The 20,186-nt window shown below is 40.2% G+C and overlaps 1 protein-coding gene and 1 non-coding gene across 4 annotated transcripts in view; both read right to left on the reverse strand.

The window, feature by feature from the left end:
- SVEP1 (sushi, von Willebrand factor type A, EGF and pentraxin domain containing 1) overlaps positions 1-20,186 on the reverse strand; it is a 185,606-nt gene that overhangs the window by 2,891 nt on the left and 162,529 nt on the right. For all 3 annotated transcript variants that reach the window (XM_034664246.1, XM_034664245.1, XM_034664247.1), the window contains 7 exons: positions 18,517-18,580; positions 15,278-15,451; positions 13,680-13,856; positions 10,440-10,610; positions 8,568-8,663; positions 6,646-6,741; positions 2,178-2,271 (listed from right to left, as the gene is read on the reverse strand). In XM_034664246.1, the coding sequence (XP_034520137.1) occupies positions 2,178-2,271; positions 6,646-6,741; positions 8,568-8,663; positions 10,440-10,610; positions 13,680-13,856; positions 15,278-15,451; positions 18,517-18,580 (872 nt within the window). The remainder of the gene's footprint in view (positions 1-2,177; positions 2,272-6,645; positions 6,742-8,567; positions 8,664-10,439; positions 10,611-13,679; positions 13,857-15,277; positions 15,452-18,516; positions 18,581-20,186) is intronic.
- On the reverse strand, positions 1,858-1,964 carry LOC117803152. The gene has a single exon (XR_004626855.1). It is a non-coding gene; the product is annotated as a U6 spliceosomal RNA (small nuclear RNA).

Here is a 20,186-nt window from a genome sequence, read left to right on the forward strand (position 1 = left end):
CATGTTCTCTGATTTCAAACTACATTACAAATCTATGGTAATCAAAACAGTATGGTGTTGGCATAAAAACAGACACATAGATCAATGAGATCAATGAAACAGAATAAAAAGCCCAAGAATAAACCCATGCATGTATGGTCAATTGATTTATGACAAAGGAACCAAGAATATACACTGAGGAAAGAACGATCTCTTCAACAAACGGTGTTGGGAAAACTGGAGAGCCCCACACAAAAGGATGAAACTGACCACTTTCTTACGCCATACACAAAAATTAAGCCAAAATGGATTAAAGACTTGAATATAAGAGCCGAAACCATAAGACTCCTAGAAAAATACATAGATGGCAAGCTCCATGACATTGGTCTTGGTGATGAATTTTTTGGATTTGACAGCAAAAGCAAAGGCAGCAAAAGCAAAAATCAACAAGACGGTCCTACATCAAACTAAAAGGTTCTTGCACGGCAAAGGAAACCATCAACAAGATGTAAAGGCAACCTACTGAGTGGGATTCTATATCTGATAAGAGATGACTATCCGAAATATAGAAAGAGCTCATATAACCCAATAGCAAAAAACAAACAAAAAACCAAACCAAAACAAACCAAAAAACCAAAAACGCAAAACCAAACTCAAAAAACAACCCAAACAATTAGGTTAAAAAATGGGCAGAGGATTTGAATAGACATTTTTCCAAAGACGACATCCAGATGGCCAACAGGTACATGAAAGATGCTCAACATCACTCATCATCAGGACAATGCAAATCAAAACCACAATGAGGTATCACCGCACACCTGTTGGAATGGCTGTTGTCAAAAGACAAGAAATAACAAGTTTCGGCAAGATTGTGGAGAAAAGAGAACACTAGCGCACTGTTGGTGGGAATGGAAATTGGTGCGGCCACTCTGCAAAACAGTATGGAGGGTCCTCAAAAACTAAAAAGTTAGAAATAGAACTGCCATACAACCCGGCAATTCTACTACTTCTGGGTACTTATCTGAAGAAAATGAAAATACCTCGAAAAGATATATGCACCACCATGTTCACTGCAGCATTATTTATAATAGCCAAGATATGAAAACAACGTAAGTGTGCACTGATGGATGAATAAAGAAAATGTGATACAGACACACACACACACACACACACAGATACTATTCAGCCATAAAAAAATGTAACTTGCCATTTACAACAACACGGATGGCCCCCGAGGGCATTATGCTAAGTGAAATAAGTTGGACAGAGAAAGACAAGNAAAATAAGTCACAGGGGTGTCATATACAGCCTGGTGACTACTTAATAACACTGTATTGCATATTTGAAAGCTGCTAAGACAGTAAATCTCACAAGTCCTTATCAGGAGAAAACCATTTTGTAACTGTGTGGTCGTGGACGCTGACGAGATCTATTGTGATAATCATTTTGCAATATATATACAAAGTTGTATACCTGGAACTAATATAATGGATATCAATCATACTTCAGTAAAAAAAGTTTAAATTACTTTTAACTCTTTTCCCTTAGACTTATTTTTGTGATCATCTTTTCTCAACTATGATATTTATCTGGTTAGAAATGAGAAACTAATCGACAGACATATTTTTACATAAATTTTTTTTAGTCAATTAAATATTGCATATACATACGCTAGAAATACGAAACAAGAGTTTTGACTTTAAAAACAAACATTTCTTATCGATTTCAATACCATTTTTTATTGTAATCAGGAATGCAAATGAACATCATACGATGTACTGAGTTTATTATTTATTTTACATCCTTACATATGAATGATGCAATCTTCTGTTCTAGAAGGCAGTTTATTTGTTTAATTAACCCTTTTTTTGTGCGTGGAAAAATATGGAATGTTTCATGAAGTTGCATGTCATCCTTTTAAAGGGACCACGCTAACTTTGTCTGCATTGTTCCAATTTTAGTTTACATGCTGCCAAAGTGAGCACGAGATTATTTATTTTTGAGATACTGTTTTGTCAATTCTTAATATTTCTTTGTGTTGGCTCTAGTTCAAATTTACAGAGTACCTGAAAATGGACATTGTTGGATGTAAAAAGCTTATACTTAAACTAGAGATAACTTCTGGCTCTCAGGACAAACTTCCCTTGAATTTTGACCTCTTCATGTTATAGATAAGCATTCATTTTTAATTGCCTTACCTGGAGCAGTCATGTCCTGTCCAAGCTGAGAGACAATGACATCGGTTTGGTCTCATGCATTTTCCACCATTTAAGCAGGGAGACTGGCAAACAGCTGGGATGAAAAATTCATGCATTAATTCAATTAATACTTAGCAAGACAGGAGATTGTTCACGAAGGCATGCAGAATAAGATCTGACTCTGCTTGCTGCTCTAGCCACTGCCATTCCCCAGTGACCATTTGTATCACACATTTCTGCCACTTTGTTTGACCTCATGTCATTATGTGACACCACCCACCCTGTCCTTTTTTCCCTCTAAACCAGTCAATTCTCATATTCAAGCTCCAGGTTAAGTCCTACTTGTGTATTGAAACCTTTGCTGATAACATTAAATCCACTGATTTTTCTCACTTAGTCTTTAGGCAACCAATTTGACATATACAGTTTTTGAACTGCAAATTTTTCATAAGCTCAGTTAGACTGTATATCACGTGAGAGAGCCAGCAGTGAACTCTATGACTGATTGAGGCATTCCACCAGACACCAAGGCTTAAGACAATCAATCAGGCATATAGATTATCTAAAATAACAAAAAGCAAACAAATAAAGAAAAATAGCAGATGATTCAAAAGTCCTTTGTATTTGCTAGAAAACACATTTCATAGCTTTTACCATCTTTAACTGGAATTACAGAACCTGGAATAAAATTAAAAATTAGCCACAGATAAAACCCTGAGTGAACACCCAAAGATTTACTATATAGGCATCTTTCTCACAAATCCACTGTGTCATAACCACACTCTTCAATTGCATGTATCTACTTGTTAAAAAACTTATGGATGCTAAAAACTGACGAAGACCTAACACCCACAAGTTTAACATAACAAAGAAATAGGAGAACTTCCTCAAGGAAGAAAATAAAATTCCTGTTGAAAGAAGGCGGAAATGAGAACTGTTTCAGCCTCATTATACTATGGAAAAGAAGGCTTCCCAGATGAAAAACTCATCTTTAATGAGATATAAATAAATGCCATTTCTTTAATCATTCATCCAACTTGATAAGCAAGCACTGGGTGGGAAGAGAGAGGACAAATATAAAACCCTGTCTTTGCCCTTGGGGAGCTCTCTTGGGGAGTTAGCAGGAGTGGGCCAACGGAATGCATGTATTTGCCACATAATAAAGAGAAAATTATGAAACAAAGCAGGATTAAAAATAGCAAAAACAAAACCCAATCACTGAAAACTAACTCTCCATAGATTCTGCTTACTAATAAAAAAAATTGCTCCTTTCCTTTTAAAGATTTATTTACTTATTTTAGAAAGAGAGAGAGTGCCCGAGTGGGGGTAGGGGCAGAGGGAAAGGGAGAGAGAATCTCAAGCAGACTCCATGCTGAGCATGGAGCCGGATGCGGGGCTCGATCTTACAACCCTGAGACCATGACCTGAGCCGAAATCAAGAGTCGGATGCTCAACTGACTAAGCCATCCAGGCGCCCCACTCCTTTTCAATAGCCTGATGATTTAGTGGTTTGACTGTATTAACAAATTCATTTCACCTCCTTGCCTAATAGCTTAACACCCTCCTCCTTCCCTATCACATGGATGCCCCCAGTGTTCCGTTTTGGGCTATCTTCTCATGCGATGTGCCTTCTGTACAGTCTTATGTTTTTCTCCATGAATGTTTTCCAGTGATGACTTACATATCGCTACCTTCTATCTAGATGTATCTTCTGGGAACCCAAACTATCATTCAACTGCCTATCAGACCTCTCCATTGTATGTTTCACAGGCTCCTCGAACTCCGCATGTACCTACGTAACTCCTCATCCGTACCTTCAGACCTGCTCTTCTTGGGTTCTGTATCTCAGTCAATGGCAGCACCTTCCCCTCAGGGGCCCAAAACATGTATCAGTCTTGATTCATCTCAGACTTTTACTCCCACAATAAATCTATAACCAAGTAGTGAGTCACCTCCCTAACTTCTCTCAAATCCGCCCTTTTCAGTTATCATTTTTCCAGACTTCACTACAGCTTGCCAATTCTGCTTTGTTAACTTCCTAAGTGGACTCCTAATTGTCAGTCTTGCTTTCTGCCATTTTCTATACTGCTGCCAAAATCACTTTTCTAAAAGAAAATCTCATCACATGATTTTCCTGCTTAAAACCCTTCAGTGGCTTCTGTTGCTCACAGGACATATCCAGCACCTTGAACTTGGCACATCACGCATTTCCTTCTCTGGCTCTGCCCCTCTTTACAGCTTCATTTCCAGTCACACACCTACATTCCCTCTATGGCTTCAGATCTACTATGCTGAATACACCTGTGTTATACTTCCATGCCTTTGACTAGAATGATCTTCCTCCGGTGACTACTCTTACTCTTCGGATTCTAAGCTTATGAAGACTTCTGAATGCCTGTGCCTGGTGAGTGTACCCATCTTCACTGTTGTCATAACCCTTTTCAGAGAATTCAATTAGCCTCTAGTTATCTACTTACAGGCCATTCTGCATCCTTTCTGCTTTTCTAGATTTAACTCCGGAGGGCAGGAGCTCCTGTTTCATATGCTGCTGTATGCTTAGTATGTAGGACATGTGAACAGGGTATGTGCTGAGGCAGCGGCTACAAGAAAGGAACACTATGTGGCTCAGTGTCATTAGGGAGCTTATGCTAGTTAGGGAGCCGAGGAGCTCAAAGAAATACAAATAGATCGATGGAGCTTTAAACCGCATGGTTGTACCTATTTGTGTCATATCTATAGAAATGGAATGTTAGAAAATAGGCTGTTGTGGTATAAAGCAAGTTTGGAGATCAGAGGAAGCTTAGGCAGGGCTTTTGAGGTTGGATAAGGTTTGAAGAGGTAGGGGAAAGAGGGAAACCATAAGCTTGTGCTGAGCGATGGGGGTAACGAGGAAGTCATCACTGCAGGGGGACAGTGTGTGACTGGTTGGATGAAAGTGAGTTTTACCAGGTGTGCTGAAGCCAGTCTATGCAGAGCCTTGAAAGTCAGAAAAATTTGTGCTGAAAAATTTGGGCTGGATGTGGAGACAACAGGGAACCATTTCTGAAATAAGGTTCTGAAATAAGGCAAAAAGATACACCAAAAGGAGTATATAATGCTGTTTAGCTTGGAAATGGAGGGACCAGAAGACCAACCCGTAGACACTGATGGTGATTCCAAGAAGAGATCTTCTACTAGCTGGTGACAGTGGGGACAGAGTAGGATGGAGGAGGTACTGTGCGGAGAGAAGGAGAAAGGTGCTGATACTGGGAATCTCAGCGGAAGGAACCGGAGAATCAAGGATGCCTCCCCCTGGAAGAGTGGGGCCACCACCCGCAAAGTAAGGTGGCTGGCAAACGTCCAGAAACGTTTACACGTGACTTCAATTTGGGAAATGCAGATAAAACATCAAAGTGGATTTGTTACAAACACACACTCTATAGATTGCTTTTAGAGCTTCAAATAAAAGCGTCACATTTATTCAGTAGATTTTTCCTTTTCTACATTCACGGATGGCTGTTTCGGCTTTAGGTAGGTGGATGACACATCTGATTTTGCCTGTGACAATACGTGTCACTCCCATTTCCTTAGTTTACTTATTAATAGTACCCCTTTTGCTCTCAAAAATGTCCTAGTTTGAAAGCTAAATTATATGGTCACCCGGCCTTAGAGCTCATGGCAAGCTCTGGGGCCAACACACCTGTCCTACTTGATGTTTTACCCCATCAGAGAGGTGGTATAAATACTGTTTACAGGAGGGAGGGTGGAGTGTTAGAATTAATACCAAATAAATACAGCAAGTTTACCTGTCAGTTTAAACTGATTCATTTCTTCAACATGAGAAACCTATCACACCCAGGCGCTATGCTAGGTACTGGGCACGTAATGATCACAAAGAGATATCCCTGCCCTCAAGTGGCATATAATCTAGTGAGGGCAAGGACAGATGGATGGGCCAACATTTAAGACCTCAAAGTAGAGAAGAGTAAGTGTCATATTTGAGCGAGGTAAGGGTGGTTAAGGGGACATGTTTGTTACCAATCAATCAATGACAGTCTGTTACTGTTGTCCATGAGGGAACCATCTCTTCGATTTAACTTAAATGGTATTTAGTTAGAGCCTTGTTCTTTCTAAATAGTTACCATGAAGTTAGTGATTCGGTTTCCTAGAGATTAAAGTAAATATTCTTCTGAGCCTCTGCCTGTTTTCTCGATATTCTGCAAAGCTGAGCAGATGACATGAAGAAGGCTGACAACTGAGTTGACTTAGATTCTCTTCTTTGGTTTGCGACCCTGACAGGTGCCTGTGAAGCAGCCACAGGGTTCAGCAGTGAGACTATCATTCAAGAGAACATCTAGGGGTATCCTTGAGAGGCTTCGGCACCCTTTTGTTTCCCTGCCACCTCTGAATTTGAGCCACGCTCACCACTATACTCTAGGGCCGCATGGAGCCAAATCAACACGAAAATAAACCCCGGGAGAAGGCCTACCTGTATGGCAGCGGGACCCCGTCCAGCCAGGTGGGCAGTCACACTGATAAGGGGCCACACAACGACCACCATTCAAACAGGGGAGAATGCATATTGCTAGAAAACAGACCAAAAAGGATTTAGTCAAAATACACACACTCAGATATGTTCAAGTGTTCAAAAACCATTTTCCAGGAGGAGCAAAACCTTGAAGGACCCCCCAGATAGTCTCCCTGGATGTGTTCTGTTTATTAATCAGTAAACATAATCAGGAAAGTAAGGGCGGGCCTTTAGCCTCATGAAATGACTTTCGTGCCAAATGCACTTTCAGAGAGGATCTACCGTAATTGATGTCTAAGTGCTTTGCATTCTCTTCACAGAACAAGCAGAATGTTCTCCATTTATTATCATTTCAAATTTCCTTTTCAAATTACATGAAGTGCTCCAGAAGGTTTGGCTGTCTCGAGGCTCTCTTACTGTCTTGAATTAAATGTAAGAATGGGGTCAGAGGGGCTGCCCTGTAGGCTGGTTTTGGCCGCACATTAGCAGTGATGGGACAACCACCCTTTAGTTCCCTGGAGCAAAGGTCTGATGGTGACTCCATCAGGCCTCGCTAAGACCCTCCATGGCAATCATTCTTCCTAGAAATTACTGAGCTCTTTAAAGAGGAATAGTCTGTTTAAAAGGAGTGAGATTGTCTCTTGGCTTGCTACTCAAAACACAGTTCTCAAGCCAATGGCACTGGCATTACCTAGGAGTTGGCTAGAACTACAGAATCTCAGGTCCCAACCCAGAACTACTGAATCAGAATCTGCATTTAACATCTCACAGATGGTTTGTACGGACATTAAAGCTTGGGAAGCCCTGGTCTAATGCAGGAGGATGGCCACATGCTCCGTGAGCTCAGCTAGGCCTGCTCTCAGGGTCCCCCAGAGTAAATGTCTCCCTGATCTTTGGACTCCCAGCATTACAGCAGGTCAAGTTTGGGAGCCCTAAATGGGAAAGAATGTTTGGGGAGAAGAGGGAGGAAAAATATAATTTCTCTTCTTTCTTAATCACTGTGAGACTAGTTGCTTTTGTGAGTTGTTAGCAGCCTTAATTAATTTCCGTTGTATATTTTCCTTTCTAGATTAGTTGCAAGAGTTACACTTAAAAGAGTTTAAGAATCTCTCATAACATGTCTGGCCTTCAAGCAAACTGATATAGATCAATGTCATCACCCAAATACTCCTAATGTGATTTACAGACACTACTCCCAATGAAATATGAAATCATTTTATCCCATATATATTTTTTAAGATACTGAAACAAAGTATAGTTTAGACATTAAAAAAAAAAGTTTAAAACCACTTATTTCCATTTCCTGAAAGTTCAAATTCGAACATGTTTTTATAAGGATCAAAATTCTATATTAATTTACTAAGCATTGTATGGATAGCGGAGTGCCAACTTTCCCTATTTTCTTGGTTGGGAAGAACTACCCCTAGTGAAAAAGAGTGCACGGTGGGCTGCAAATACTGCATACAAAGTACAGTGTTATGCAATGCCGTGAATTTATCCCAAGTACAGCAATGAGAGGCACAGCACATAAATAGACTTGAGACAGGGAAGATAGAGGCCGGGAAACCCTCTATTATAAGGTCCTTCTCAAGAGGACTCTTGGGAATTTGTGACAGGAGGCATGTGGAGATGGCTCTGGACAGATCGCGATAACTGTATTTTCAAGGTCGCTTATATTCTAGATCTTTTGCAACTAACTGACATATTCAGTTCGACTCTAAGGCCCTCTTGTCTGGTCTGCTACAGGATTTAAGCAAATGAATTCCTTCTACCAGTAAAGCCAGTTCCTAGTAACTCCCCTGAGTTGGCAGCTTGCAGGCAAATTATCAGGATTGAAAGTAAGATTGAAGGACATAACATGCAATGTTTGAGGACAGACTCACGTTCTTCACAGAGGCGCCCCATCCAGCTGTCTGGACAGGAACAAGCATTAGGACGTTGGCAGATACCTCCATTCTGACACGGGAATCGACAGACAGCTGGAAAAGAAGCAGGATGGATCATAAGCCCAGGGAATCACGGAAGGGTATTTGTTGGAAAACAGGACTCCTTATTTACATTTCATAACATTTCCTAGAGTCAAGCTTTAGGGAAGAGAAACAAAACCGAATCTCAAGACTCAGTCAGGGACAAACATGAGGGCTCTCAGAAAGGGGCCTAAATAAGCTTGGGTAGCTCTGAGAAGGTGGCTTTCAAAATTTTAGTAATCTGGGGACTCAGGGCAGAAGGGGCAAGGTGGTTTAGACAAAAGGTAATCTCTTTTGATCTGGACCAGGGGAAAAGCCTCTTTCAGAAGATCTGAGAATGCCCTTCCAGAGGGGCCCTTTGATGGTCAATAGCTGTTTGGTGCTGCCACTGTCACTCAGTGTCTTAAAACGAGCATGTGAAGGAACAAGCAAGCCAGCCAGCAGACACACATCTCTCATTTGACTTCTTTTTTTTTTTTTTTAAAGATTTTATTTATTTATTCAACAGAGATAGAGACCGCCAGTGAGAGAGGGAACACAAAGGGGGAGTGGGAGTGGAAGAAGCAGGCTCATAGCGGAGGAGCCTGATGTGGGGCTCAATCCCGTAACGCCGGGATCACGCCCTGAGCCGAAGGCAGACGCTTAACCGCTGTGCCACCCAGGTGCCCCTCTCATTTGACGTCTGATCTGAAGTGAAGCCTGGGCTACTCCATGAGGATATAACCTCCACCGCCGCCCTCTCATTCTCTTACATCCTATGTGTTAGTGATCTCATATCTCATTGTTGCTTTCAGACAATTCGGCTCCCTTCTCCTGCAATCTCCCTTGCCTCTTTTGAGGCTCATGCCATTCACTCATTGATTTCCTCAATTCTCCCAGCCCCCACGTGTCATTAAAGACTCTGGCCTTTTCACCCCAAAGCCAAATCTGACCATGGCCCATGTGGCCATGTGGCCAACCCACTCAACAGTCTGATTTTTCTTTTAGTTCCTTGGCTATGTTTGTCTTGTTCACTAGCACAGGTCTTGACTTTCAGTAAATATTTGTAGACTGGACCATCATTTGGTTTGTAAAAAAGAATCCTGTTTCATTAGAAAAGTGTAAGTTTTAGGACCTACTAGGATGCCTCATTATCTACCTCTTTCAATTTTGCCGAATTTTCAGCACAGAACCTTGTTCCCTTGTTCCTCCAAGAAGATTTTATTGAATGCACACACAAAATTCATCCTTGGGTTTGCAAATTCAATCCAGCAAGTGAAGGGACAGCAGTGTTGATATGAGCATGGATGGAGTGCCTGTTGCCAGCCCCCAGCATGGGCAGGGACAGAGACCCTGGGGTGGGCTCCACTTCCCCGGGCCTGCCCAGTACCTCTTGTCTCCTACTCTGCCCACCAGGCGGGCTACCCCATCCCCAGCAGGGCTAGGGGTCTGCCCAGGATGGGGGTGGAACCAGAATCTGCTCAAACTACCTGACTGTCCAAGATGCACTCTCCTGGCTCAAACATGACACAGCTCCCCTAGCAGCTGGAGAACAGTCTGAGACAACACTTGAACTGAGGAGCCACGACTGACTCAGGAAGGGGCCGTGTACTGGGCCAGAGATCTATATGAAAGCTGTCAAAACTCAAACCCATACAGTTAAGGAAAATGACATAGATGTCAAGAGAAAATTTAAAGCCCCTTAAGGAAAAGTAAAAGAGCATGTGTGCTAATTGCTGGCCTTATCAGACTTTCATCCACATTTCCCTACAGCCTCCCTGAGAAAGAACCATTCAAAGATTCCCTTACCTCTGCAAACAGGAGGTGATGTCCAGGTTCCATTCTCCAGGCAAACGCTCCTCAGGGAACCCTCCAGCATGTATCCACTGTAACACGAGTAGGTGATCATGTCCCCATACTGGTAATGTACGCCTCGAGCAATCGCATTGTCTACGTGAGTGGGTGGACCACAGGATATTTCTACAGGAAAACAAAACCACAATGAAGCCTGTGCTACTAACCCAGCCAGTGGATGGATGAGAACACGGACTCCTCTCAAAGACTGAATTAATTTAAAGAGCAAAGATAAAAATATATAAAGCTGCCCTTTCACCTATACAATAACTAAAAGATAGCAGGGACTAAAAGCATAATCTGCTGCTGTCTAGAAAAATGAGATATGTAGGATCAAAGGTTTTGTCTTCTGATCCAAATGCTGAAGTTGAGCTGCCTTTTTTTTTTCCTCAGGCAAGAAGTCTCTAGGAGCCCAAGAATGAGCTTTGTGGATTGCCAAAGAGGTGGCTTCTAAGAGAATGTTCATGCAGGATGCTGATCGAGTTAGAAGGGGAGAAGCGTGGGGATTATTTGTAGTTTATTGTTTTAGAGTAAAGGTCATGAATTGCAGTACTGTATATTCCAACAAGGCCATTTTATTAGTGCCTTGGACAGCACGTGGTATGTAGTTGGTGCTCGAGACATGTTCAAAAAATAAGTAAATGACTGAGTATTGTCTCTAGCCTGCCTATACTCAGTTTACCCCCCTTGATGAGGTTTATGACATTCAGGGTTTCAAGGTTTCACATCAGTTTCCCTCTTTTCAAGACTAACACAGTCACTCTTTGCTTTTGAAATATGTGAGACTGAATGATAACCCTCTCTTTTAGAAGCGACGTGTACTGTATATTTAAGTTAAAAAAATTACAACTAATTTTGCCTTGAGAAGACTTGAGATAACTAGAGTTATTTTGGGGTGGCTCACAAGACAAGGACTGGATTGGAGCTCGGACTCCAATCAGTATCCTGTTTGTATAAATCTACCTTTTGGATGACTTTCCCTGCACTGGCTTCTAAAAGGTCACTTTGTGGTCATAATACTATTAAGAACTTGTCAGAGGGGATGACCAATGTGTATGATTTTTCTAAATTTTCTTTTCCTTCTAAGGTGGTTACAAACATTAATTCACTGAGTCAGATATCAAATATGTATTAGTGCCTACTGTGGATCCGAAACTGGAAAGAAACCAATGAAGAGAATGCGGTCCCTTTGTTCAGACGAGTAGCAGAATGATGGACGACTTAAAAAGAGCTGGATACTATACTACAGGAAAATCAAGGTGAGGTTGACATACTTAGGATTATCAGGGTGCAAATCGCATTTGGGCTAGGCTACAGAGCTTGAATGCATCAGAGGGAAAGAGTTTCCAGGTTGGGGGAGCAGCAGGCAGAAAGGTCATGGTGAGCCGATGGCTGGTTTACTGACGTGATCAAAGCACGGATTTCAGACACCTATATATATGGGAGTCACCTCGGGTTCTCACTGAACGTGCAAATTTCAGGAGTTTCTAGTTTGTGGGTCTGCATCTTCCCTACCCTCCCTGGGTGATTCCCATACACACTAGTTTAATCACTGATTTGTAAAGATAAATATCAGGCCGAGGTAGAAAGAATGAGGTAAGTTGTTGCTCGTGTTCCTCAGGGAAGAGATTTTCTTCTAAGCCAGAGGCTTTCTGTTTAATAAAAAATGCAAAAGGGGGATTGAGGATAGCAAACAAGGGTAGAGACCATCTCCTTCTCTCCAAGGCAGCCCCTGAGCCTCTCAAGAATACGGAGGACTAATGAAGCACGCACAGAGCGCATGTCCTTGCTCTGCCTTCCAGAGCTCTGAGCGGTCCGTCGCAGGGAGCCGAGACCCACGTGGGGATACGTGTGCAGAATCAAGCCACTTGGCCTGCTGTAGTTCGGGCCGGTGGCCAAAGCTTATACCTATGTAGTTCTTCCCATTTCAGTTGGAGTAGATTTTGTAAGGCTACAAGTATAATATATATTTCCTGGAGTAAAACCAAACTGCTAACGCTGTAATAGCCTGCTAGTTGAAAATTCAGGCACTTGGGCTATTGGTGTATCCCTTCCTATCAGGAGACATTGCTGAAATAAATACTCCGATTCATTTATTCTTCAAAACAAATCTGTAAAATAGGGTTACTGAGGCTATTAACACAGGAGAGCCCGAAGGTTCAGAGAAGCTAGGGCCGGGGCATAAGTTTAGACTTAGAGAGTTTTGAGGACAGAGTTCTACCCCAGGTCTTCTCTGACTCCACAATCCCCGTGGCCTTCACACACGCATTTCTTCTTAACTGGAGTGCAGTGTTCTGAAGATGGTCATTGCAGGTGTGATATATTCTTAGACTACGTAGCCCACTGTTCTGCCTCCAGTTAGACTCAATGAATATTTGTTAACTGATTGCTACAGAGGGAGTAGCTTGGACGACAAGGGAGCCGGACAGTAGGATGTTGGGCCGAGGAGATGTTTTAAGTGCAGGAAGTGTGTGTGAAGAGATGTCAAGAGTTATCACAAGGCAGCAGGAGATGCTGCCCGATCGTGCGTTAGGTACCAACACAATGCTAGCCCAGGGGTTCTCAAACTGTGGTTCCAGGGCCAGTACGGCCAGCAGCAACACCTGGGAACTTGTCTGAAATGCAAATTCTCAGTCCTCACCCCAGACTACTGAATCAGATATTCTAGGGAGGGGCCCAGATATCTGTCTTAAACAAGCCCTTTAGGTGGTTCAAGTTTGAGAATCACTCCATTGCCTATTAAAGAAGAGTTTGGGGGTGCTCAGAATACGGGAAAGATATGTATTTATTGAATTCAAATTTTTTAAAGTAATCTCTGCACTCAACGTGGGGCACAAAATCATGATCCTGAGATCAAGAGCTGCATGAGCCAGCCAGGTGCCCTGGAAAAAAATACATTTTAGATTTAATATTTAATATTTTGCTCATTCCTAGGAGAACATATTTTGAAAATCTGTTCAGTGATCCTGACCAGGTAGGTTTTAGTCAGCTTCTGGAAAGTTTTTCTTTTTATGTGTGGAATTCAAAGATCTTTTTAAAATTTTATTTTAAAAATTGTCAACACAGAAGCTGATAACCACAAGAGAGAGATCTAAATAACTATATTTAAGTTACTTGATTGAAAATATTTCCCAAGGATGAGAAAACATTCTGCACTAATGAAATGAACTGGAATCCACCTGTCCATTTACTTACTTTCACATTTGGCACTTGTCAGCGTCCACGTCTCGTCGGGGTTACAGGTAATGATGCCTTGGCCTTGGAGCAGGAAGCCTTCCCTACATTTGATGGACACGTTCTGATCAACATAAAACTCCTTTTCAGAAAGCAGAGCATTCTCAGGAATCACAAAAGGAACAGGGCATGGATTTGCTGTTAAACAGGAAAAAAAGAATGCTTACTGATATTCTCTTTCTATTCTTAATTTATTTCTTCAAAGGCAGAGTATGATGAGCCCTCTGGAGCTGGGTTCTCAGTAATGATACTGCGAGGCTTAAAAATACAGAACTTCAAACATTAAAAAAAAACCATGTGTTTTGCATCCACATGAAATTATTTTTAAGGATAAGATCAGATAAGATCTGAAAACCCCAAGTTATTCAACCACTAACACATTGTCCTAAAATTCTAAGATGGCAAATTAAAGAGTTGTTTGAAATTATGGCCCAACACTGGGGAAAGAAAAGGTGTGCTAGAAATCAGGGATTTCTAGCATTAGACATTCCCTTGGTTTTTGAAGAATATTAGGAACACAGAGTAACCGCTTCTCATTGTCACTTTACTTTCTTTTATTGAACATCCTTCCGAAGGATGCCCCAGGGAATCATCTACTTTTCTAAGTGAGCTGAATAAAACTTCAGACTCACACTACTTACACAGCATATTATAACTTAAATTGTAGCATTTACAAGGCTTATTCATAAAAATGGATTTGTTTAATAGATCTGAAGCAAAACCAACAAATGATTATAGCACAAGGATTTCTTAGTGCAAGTGTGTGACACACGTCAACATAGTTTGGCAGTTTCAGTTTTTCAGATTTCAAAGAAGTCTTTGTGAGTGAAGCAGGCATCAGCTGAATCCTGAAGACTCAGTTACAGCATTGTAATACTTTAAACAATAACCAGAGCTCTCTCAATTTAGATCTTGCGTGAGAAAATTGTTTTTATTCTAATGCTTATAACTAGTTATCTTCATTCGCTATATTTATATATACTTTACTGTATTAAAACTGCACATTAATATATTATTTCTTCACCCTTTTCACATCCTTAATCAAATTCCTTATCCGTTTGTGTCAAAATTTTTTCATTAAGCTGCATTTTTTTTATTAGTGCCTTGGACTACCTGTAATCATCCAAGGAATCTGATGAAAGCTGATTCTCAGACTGGATATTCCAGATAATATGAATATGTTTTAAAAATACCCCATAGTAGGAGTGCCTGGGTGGCTCAGTCGGTTAAGCATCTGCCTTTGGCTCAGGTCGTGATCTCGGGGTCCTGGGATCGAGCCCCATATCAGGTTCCCTGCTCAGTGGGGAGTCTGCTTCTCCCTCTCCCTCTCCCCCTACTCATGCTCTCTCTCTCTCTCACACACACACACTCTCTCTCTCTGTCTCTCAAATAAACAAATAAATTCTTTAAAAAAAATACCCCATAGTCTTTAGTTTGGATATGCACAGATTGCTATCTCTGGGCCAATCTCCCTCAGTGGAGTTTCCTCTATGTTTCAGACATGCGGGAAACTAATCACTAAACTGAATGTGATGAAAACCTCTCGAGTCAACACACACGTTTGCAGAGAGGAAGTGGGTGGCTCCAAGCTCCGTGTTCAGTGCAGTATGCCTCAGGCGCCCCTTCGAGGCTGTACCCTCTGTTGCAGGAATACACCACCCTGGGTCCAGTAGTAGTGTTTTCAACTTGGGCTTCCCCGTTCAGAAACTCAAGTGGAGCTTCACACCTGGTCTCTAGAAAGAAAAATGAAAGCCTCATATTAAATGCTTCTTCCAAACCTCCTTCCTTCTTCTGCTACGATTGCTAAAGGTCTCAATGCAGCATAGAAAATACTAAAGCCTACTCCTATGTGAGCAAGGATACACTTGAAAAAACTCCAGCATGTGTAAGTTTTGATTTATGCATGTAGGCAATTAAAGATGGGTATTTTGCCTGTTGACTCTAGCTATCTTTATGCATATTGCCACGTTTTGTTGTTAATAATGCTGGGGATATAAATGAGCGAGCCCTATCTCAGACCAAATGAACAGAATCTCTGAGTTGTATCCTAACTTCTGGTATTAAAAGCTCCCTGTATGATTTCTAATGGTCACTCAGGGTGGAGAGCCAGTGGATTACATGCTAACTGACTCTTCTGGGTTTCATCCAGCCTGGTGAGTACTCCACACACTGAGACCATGGATCTTAGAATTACCTGGGAGCTTTAAAAACATATTGTGGGTTTTTGACTTAAGATTCTGACTTAACTGATTTATCTGGGCAAGGGGTTTTTCAAAGCTCCATACGAGGCTTCAATGTGCCAAAGGCTAAAAGCCATAGGTCTAAGGCAGTGCTTCCAGACTATGTGCAAGAAATCATCTAGGGAGGGTGCCTGGGTGGCTCAGTTGGCTGGGCGTCTGCCTTTGGCTCAAGTCATGATCCTGGAATCCCAGGACTGAGTCCTGCATCAGGCTCCCTGTTCAGTGGGAGTCTGCTTCTCCCTCTGCCCTGCACACCACTTTCTCTTGCTCTCTCTCAAATAAATAAATATTTTTTTTAAAAGAAATCACCTAGGGATTTTGTTAAAATGCAAATCCTATTCTTCTCTGTGGGATTTTTTCTTTTTCCTTCTAAATTATTAAATACATGGTACAAGTTCTTTGTAGAAAATTAGAAAACACAAGCAAAAAGAAAATAATAGTTTTAATTCCACCACTCGGATAAAATATTGATATTTTTATATGTTTTAGCATATGCTTTTTTCCTGAGGCATATAAAAAATACAAATACTTCTGGGGAGGGAAAAGTGCTCATACTGAGCAACCTGATTTGAAAGATTCCTATATAATTTACTAAATTATTACATATATTGCTATCTGTATCTATCAGCGACCAGACTTCCCTGAAAACTGATACAGATATCAATATATTTGATTTGATAATTTAGAGAGAAAAAGAAAAAAACCCCACAGATAAAAGAATAGGATTTGTATAGGGGCGCCTGGCTGGTGCAGTTTGTTGAGCATCCAACTCTTGGTTTTGGCTCCTGTCCTGTGCTGGGCTCCACGCTCAGCGTGGAACCTGCTGGAGATTCTCTCTCTCTCTCCATCTGCACCTCCTGCTCGTGCACCTGCTCTCTCTCTCTCTCAAATAAATACATGAATCTTAAAAAAAAAAGAGTAGGATTCATATAGAACTTTTTGTTACTATCTTGCATTGCAGAGAGAGCAAAGATACAAACCATCATTAACACAGTTTGAATGAAACCTGACACAGAACTGAAACAGGACAGCAACACCAGGGTGGGTTCCTAGTCCACACATACATGTTGCCCATTCATTCCCCTCTCTCCTTTCCAGCAAATACATTCATATACTTTTTGATCAGGAATAGCTGAGATAAAAAAAAAATGCTCCTATCAGAAATACCCAATGATACCTTTCTGTGACTTGAGATGCTACTCAATGCTTTTAAAAAATATTTTTCTGTATAATATTTATACAAGTTTTTGAGAACGAAAAACAGTCATCTATTCTCCACTGAGTTTCGGCTGTATAATACTCCTTTAAGAATTTAAGATTCCTGTATATATAAAATCAAATCATCAATCTACCCCAGAAGACATGGTTAAAACTACAGTGAATAAAGATTTGCATACCTCCAGTCCTACTGTCAGCTTTCTCATTAACTTAATTTATGTTGTTGGGCAGGTCATTTCACTTCTCCTCGTACCCCATTTACTTATTTAGCAAGATAAATAAATCTAGCTGATCTTGACTTAGTCCAGTCTAGACCAGCTGACGCATCTATGAGGCTGCTTAACTAGATAATCTAAGAGGCCAATTCTAGTTTTGAAAATTTGATGACTCCCCCAGGATTATCAAGAGAAAAATGTTTAAAGCCTGCCACGTGGACAGGCTTGTACTATATTATCTAACTATAGTTGACCCTTGAACAACGTGGGGCTTAGGGGTGTCAGCATCCCATGCTGTCAAAAATCCACGTATAGCTTTTGACTCCTCCAAAACTTAACCCACCAAGAGCCTGGTGACATAAACAGTCGATTAACACATGTTTTGAATGTGATATGTATTTCACAGTAAAGTAAGCCAGAGAAAAAAATGTTATTAAGAAAATCATAAGAAAGAGAAAATACATTTATAGTACTGCACTGTGTTTATTGAAAAAAGCCCCACATGTAAGCGGATGTGCCCATTTCAAACGTGGGCTGTTTGTGGGGGCAACTCTACATTGTCTCTGGCAGAGGAATCATATGGGCCATGTGTTGGGAATAAGCTCATGTGAATTAATTCATGTCTCGCTAAATAAACTTGGATGGTCTCATAAAATCAGTTAATGCAAAATTCCACAAAAATGTGACTTTTCATTACGTGACAGATATGACAACATCACTTTAAAAAAATGTCAGTATTGACTAGTACTATCACCGAAAAGTGACAGTGCTAAGCCTTCTAATTTATAATTATTTGGGGGGGGATAGTTAACTAATTTAGTTAACTAAGAGTTACTGTTAGTTAACTGTTAGTTAACTAAATTTCTAACAAAATGTTTGCCATTCCGGAGTCAGTAATCTTGTGCTCTATGCCACTTTAACATCAATCTCTATGACAATTTTTGACCTTTTTGTTAGTTCGGTGCCCTTCAGCGAAAGCCCATCAAAGAGTCTCACACAGTTTGTGGAGATGATTAAGAAAGTATTTTTTAATTGAAACACTGATTTATAAAGGAAATATGGCCACACTGTTATTATGCATTGTCAGTATTGTCTTTGGGAACTGCTAAATGTCATAGGACTTACTTTTACACCTTGTCACCTCTCCACTCCACATTCTGTTCTTCTGACAAACACGTTCCTTGTTCCCCTGTGAATCAATGAAAAAAAAAGGTTATTACCAGGATTATACCTCAATGATGAAAAGATAATAAGGGAATGCAAAGTAATCTTAGCTATGAACCCAAATCTCCCAGCACTGGAATGCTAAATCGATTCATTAAATAAATATGGCTTAAGGACAAGGTTTAGACTTTCAAAAATGCTTTCACCAATTTATTTCAAAATTCGTACCCGGGCTGACCAGGGTAATTAAAAGACAGACTTGGTTTCACTTTCTATTTAAGTGACAACTGATTATAACCAATAGCAAAAGTTGATGAGGAATGTGTCTGAAATGTCAAGGAGATATATTTGCTGAGTAAATTTTAAAAATATTTTGAATTGAATTTATTTTTCAATACCTGAGAGATACAGCAAAGAATGGGAATTAGTTTTTTTACACCTTTGAATGTGAAACAAGTCAAGGTATCTAATTGGTATGAGGATTGAATTTTTTGACAATGTAACTTATCCATTAAAGATAAACTTACCCTATTAAGTGCCCAAGCATTTAAAATTTTAAATATTTGGAGTAAACAAATCTTTCTAAACTTTACTTCCCTGTCTTCTGAAATAAAGTAAAATGAATAGAATTTACTTGAAAAATTATTTATAATTATTATTCTGAATATATTTTTGTACATTCTTCAATATCCTACAGCCCTTGGTGGCTATATCAGCTGTTTGGCCAGTACAGTTATTATAGACATATATGAGCTAAGATTACTATTCATTGATTTCTGGATATAATTTTTATGAGTCTTTGTTTCTTCCTTCTTTGTTGTTTATCTTTTACTATAATCATCAGTGTTCCTAAATAGTCAGGGAGCTGGCTTTAATGGCTTGTCATATACTTGCTCAAAATTAATAAAAAATAATTCACAAACTAAAATAGTACACTTTCTTGTGCATACATAAGTATATAAACATAGTAAAAGTATAGCAAATGTTAACAGGTTTATCGCTGGATGAAGAATCCTGAAAAACTCTATTTTTCTTTTGCATTTTCCCACCTTTCTGTAATCAACACTTACTGGTTTTTTTTTCAATATGAAAAAAATAATGACTTTAAATTAAAAGACCCGTTTACTTAATTGATTCAATTTTTTCTTAGGAAGTCAGGATAGTAACCCTCCATTAAAATCAATCAAATCTTAAAAAAAGAAAGAAGAAAAGAAAGTCAATGGAATATTTATAGGTAAAGATTTATCAGTAGTAAAACTTACAGCTCAAAGAAAATATCTTTGAATGGAAGAATAATGGTGAAAGACATCAGTCAGATAAAACCAAAATATAGGCAATAGCTCTTTTTCAGACATCTTGCTAATGCAGAACACAACTTCAAGACAATTCAATACCCAAAGGGCTCTGAGCAATGAAGAAACAGGTAACAAATGTTGTGTGCATACACTGAATTAGAATCAAGCCCCTTAATACATTACTTAGAGCCTAATCTTTTTTTTTTTTTTAAAGATTTTATTTATTTATTTGACAGAGATAGAGACAGGCAGCGAGAGAGGGAACACAAGCAGGGGGAGTGGGAGAGGAAGAAGCAGGCTCCTAGCAGAGGAGCCTGATGTGGGGCTCGATCCCAT

Source organism: Ailuropoda melanoleuca, chromosome 7 (genome assembly GCF_002007445.2).
Source record: "Ailuropoda melanoleuca isolate Jingjing chromosome 7, ASM200744v2, whole genome shotgun sequence".
Taxonomy (NCBI): Eukaryota; Metazoa; Chordata; class Mammalia; order Carnivora; family Ursidae; genus Ailuropoda; species Ailuropoda melanoleuca.